Source organism: Alligator mississippiensis, chromosome 8 (genome assembly GCF_030867095.1).
Source record: "Alligator mississippiensis isolate rAllMis1 chromosome 8, rAllMis1, whole genome shotgun sequence".
Taxonomy (NCBI): domain Eukaryota; kingdom Metazoa; phylum Chordata; order Crocodylia; family Alligatoridae; genus Alligator; species Alligator mississippiensis.
Genome location: NC_081831.1, coordinates 444,347 through 447,813, shown reverse-complemented (window position 1 = coordinate 447,813; position 3,467 = coordinate 444,347). Strand labels below are relative to the sequence as shown.

The 3,467-nt window shown below is 48.4% G+C and overlaps 1 protein-coding gene across 1 annotated transcript; it reads right to left on the bottom strand.

Moving 5' to 3' along the window:
* Window positions 1-202: 202 nt before the first annotated feature.
* MYADML2 (myeloid associated differentiation marker like 2) lies at window positions 203-2,513 on the bottom strand. The gene has a single exon (XM_019480746.2). The coding sequence runs from the start codon at window positions 1,923-1,925 to the stop codon at window positions 1,014-1,016; it is 912 nt and encodes a 303-aa protein (XP_019336291.1). The 5' UTR covers window positions 1,926-2,513; the 3' UTR covers window positions 203-1,013.
* Between the last annotated feature and the right edge of the window lie 954 nt (window positions 2,514-3,467).

The window sequence follows — 3,467 nt, the reverse complement described above, 5'->3', positions numbered from 1 at the left end:
CAGTCAGCATTAACTGCACCCCCAGCTGAGCAGCAAACACATTTCTCCGGGATAGCTGAGTGTATTAGTTGAAAGTGCATATGAGAATCTAAGCTTAAACTTTTGTTTGTTGAATCTGCTAATTCATAGTTTTAATTCATGTTCAAAACATATTCAGCACTGGTCAGCATGGCAGCACTTGTACCCACATCGGTGGCTTGAGTCATTTTATTTCTTTCTGCACTTCAACAAATACAACCATTTCAGTTAAAGGAAAAAATGCAACATGTAACCTGTGAGTAGCTGCAGATTTTGCATTATTCATGATTGCAGGAAAAAACATATTCAGTGCATGCAGAAAAAAACCTAATATTTTCTGTGAAGAACCGCAGGTGATAAGTTGGAGAGCTGTGGTCACTCCACTGAACTCGGGAAATGACATCCTGGTCTTCCAATCCCGTGGCACGCTTCTTCCTTAAACATTCTGGCAAGGATCTCTCTCACTTACAAACAATAACAGAAATATTACAAGATGTCCAGGACACAGAACAACGGTCCATCTCTCCTGGAGCTGGTGCTGTCCAGGCTGCATCTTAGAACTCGCTGTTCCCTGGGCACAGTCACTTAAAGAGTTTTGTGTTGGTAGCATTCCCTCGATCCCACTAACTTTCCCGTAGCATTTGACCTGATAGTTCAGCAGCCTATGGGTCCACTTTTGTGGCAAGCTTTTCATGCCCAGTGGAGATGAAAGGCTGCTTTGCACAGTGGGAGCTGTATTATTGCTTGCTGTGGTGCCAAGTGGATGAGGCAGATGCTGAAGGATGGGGGAGATTGTCTTCTTTTCACAGTCATCTGCGGCCCACCCATTACATGTTGTTCACTTGTTGGTCCAGTCTTAGCCTTGAAGTTTGGTTCATGTTTTGCTTACTGGCACGCCTTGATCAGCAGGTCCCTCCTGCATCATGTCTCCATCTGGGGCTCAAGTCTGTGTAGCTGTTGGAGCTGTGATGATTTTACAGGAGCAGTGCTGGACTTTAAGGATGTGAAACAAAACGGATGCGCTGAGAGTACGCTAGGTCCACCGTGTAAAGTACCAGGTTCACATAAGTAAATATGGCAATCACCAGCTGGCTGTCCCAGGGACACTGGCCCTTGGAGCACTGGTCAGGCCTCCCAGGAGACCCGTACTTACTGTCAAAGCAGAACACTGGCCAGATGACGGCTGCACTGACGTACATCAGGATGGCCATGAACGTGTAGATGACCACAAAGCGCTCAAAGGGGCACCACAGTGTCGCTGTTTTCCCTGTGACATTGAAGGCCACTACTACCACTGTCACCACAAAGCAGAAGCTGTAGACAGCCACACACCACTGGGTTGCCACGTAGTTGCTGTACTGACTGTCATTTACCAGTGCCCCAAAAATGATGCAAGCCACAAAGGCCTGGACAATTTTCAGGAGGCCAGAGACTGTGGCCATGTAGCTGGTCACCTGTCCTGGTCTGGCCCTGGTTAGAAATACCTCTACAGCATAAGTCACAAACAGGAGCCCTGCAAAGACACTGGCTGCTACTCGGAAATCTCTCACCTTACAGCTGATAGGGTAACACCTGAGTTGGGCAAAATAAAGTGGGTAGATGACTGCGGCCGTGACAGACATGAGTGTGGCCAGCATGGCAAAAGCAGCGGTGAAATTCCCCCAGGAGATGTTCAGGCAGCTGTGGAGACGGGTGAACTCGCAGGTTATTATAAACATGGTGACAGCAAAACAGAAGCACCAGACAAACATGCAGAAGGTGCCATAGGCTGCACTGAATCCTCCCTGATGGATTACCAGACTGAAAGTTGTACATCCAAACACTACCTGCAGTACGCGGGCTATTCCCACCGGGGATGCCATTGCCGCTGTGTTCAGATACGTCCCTCCTGAGGTCTCCATCATCATCTTTCCAAATGTGGGAGCAACGTTCCCAGACGCCTCAGAGCTTCCTTTCGGGTTCCCTTTTGGCTTCCTCTCCTGAACCGTCACCTGGCACTGGATGACTAAGCGGTCTGAATCTGCTCTCTATGTCTTTGCCAGCATCTTCACTAGGTGCAGCACATGACGCTGAAAGTGCATGTTCGACAGCCTTTCAGAGTGGACTTGCCTTTTGCAGGAAGGTTACTGACTGGTTCTGTCTGCTGCCTGCAGCTCCAAGGGTGCTGCGGAGATCAGCTTGCTCTGTGCTGCCAGGCTCTGTGAACACTCTTATTCTGTCCTTTCCCTGTCCCTTCTCCCACGCCGTCTCCAGAGTGAGTACTTTCTCCTTGGTGGTTGATATTTATTCCACTTTAGCTCTGCAGCTGTAGCTCTTCTGCCTTGGCATTGCAGGAACCCAGGAATATAAATAGGAGGCTATATTAATAGTCCTGGAATGGAATGAATTCTGACCCCTGGAACTGTGGCGAGGTGGTGTTAGTTACAATATCTGGACTCCATCGGGGCTGCTGATTAACAGCCTGCATTTCTTCTGCAGTTCTTTATGTCCCTGAAAGCACAGTCCTTCTGTCAGTACTCACAGCACCCTGCAGAGGCCATCTGGGGGAAAGGGGCCAGGCCCAGATTCATGACAGGAACTCAGGCTGGTGTGTTGCAAACCCAGCGCCACTTAATGGGTTCTTGGATCCAGTGGCATCGCAGAAGCTGTGGGAAGCAGGGGTGTGCTCCGGTGGCAAACACGATTCGTCTTCCTGTGTTTGATCCTGGGTACGAATGCATTCACCAGCAGAGGCCGGCAGCAAACACATATGCGAAATCTTTCCCATGTCATTCTGATCTGTGCTGGTCCTGGTTTCCTCTGCCTGCCCACTGATCCCGGGGATACTGACTGCACTGGTGCCCATCACTACCGCTCTTGGCCCCTGGTTCTGTGATCTGTGGGACAGGATTTTCTCATCACTGAATATCACTGCCAATTCTTACTGTAGTCTAATATGCACATTGGACTCTTGTAACGCAAAGGGGTAAGGATAAATCTCTAATTTTCCTCTTTTTAGGGCAGCTGAGGCAGGGGTGGGGAAGAAGTTAATCCTACAGTGACATGGCAGAATTTGGCAGCACAGGGCACTGCTGTCACTCTGCCCTGGACACCAGTGAAATGCGCTGGCTGTTAAGATCTCACACAACAGCTTTGCTGTTCTCTTACTCCCTCCATATTCTTACTGTAGCAGCTTTGGATAGCAGCAAGCACAGCAGTTATCAAAACAGGGTAAACTTCTGTTCTCATCTCTCTACTTAATCCTCTTTGGAGGAAGGGTTTCAGCTGTTGGCCAGGATCCTGCAGGTAAATCTCAATAGAGTCTCTTCTAATCACCCATTTTCCCAGGCTCAGAACTCTCCCCTAATAATTTTTGGTACATTTGGCATGTAGAGATTTAAAAGTAGATTATTTGAATGTTAATTTTTGGAAGTCTGAGTATTAGTAAATCCCTGAAGCAACAGAGTGAT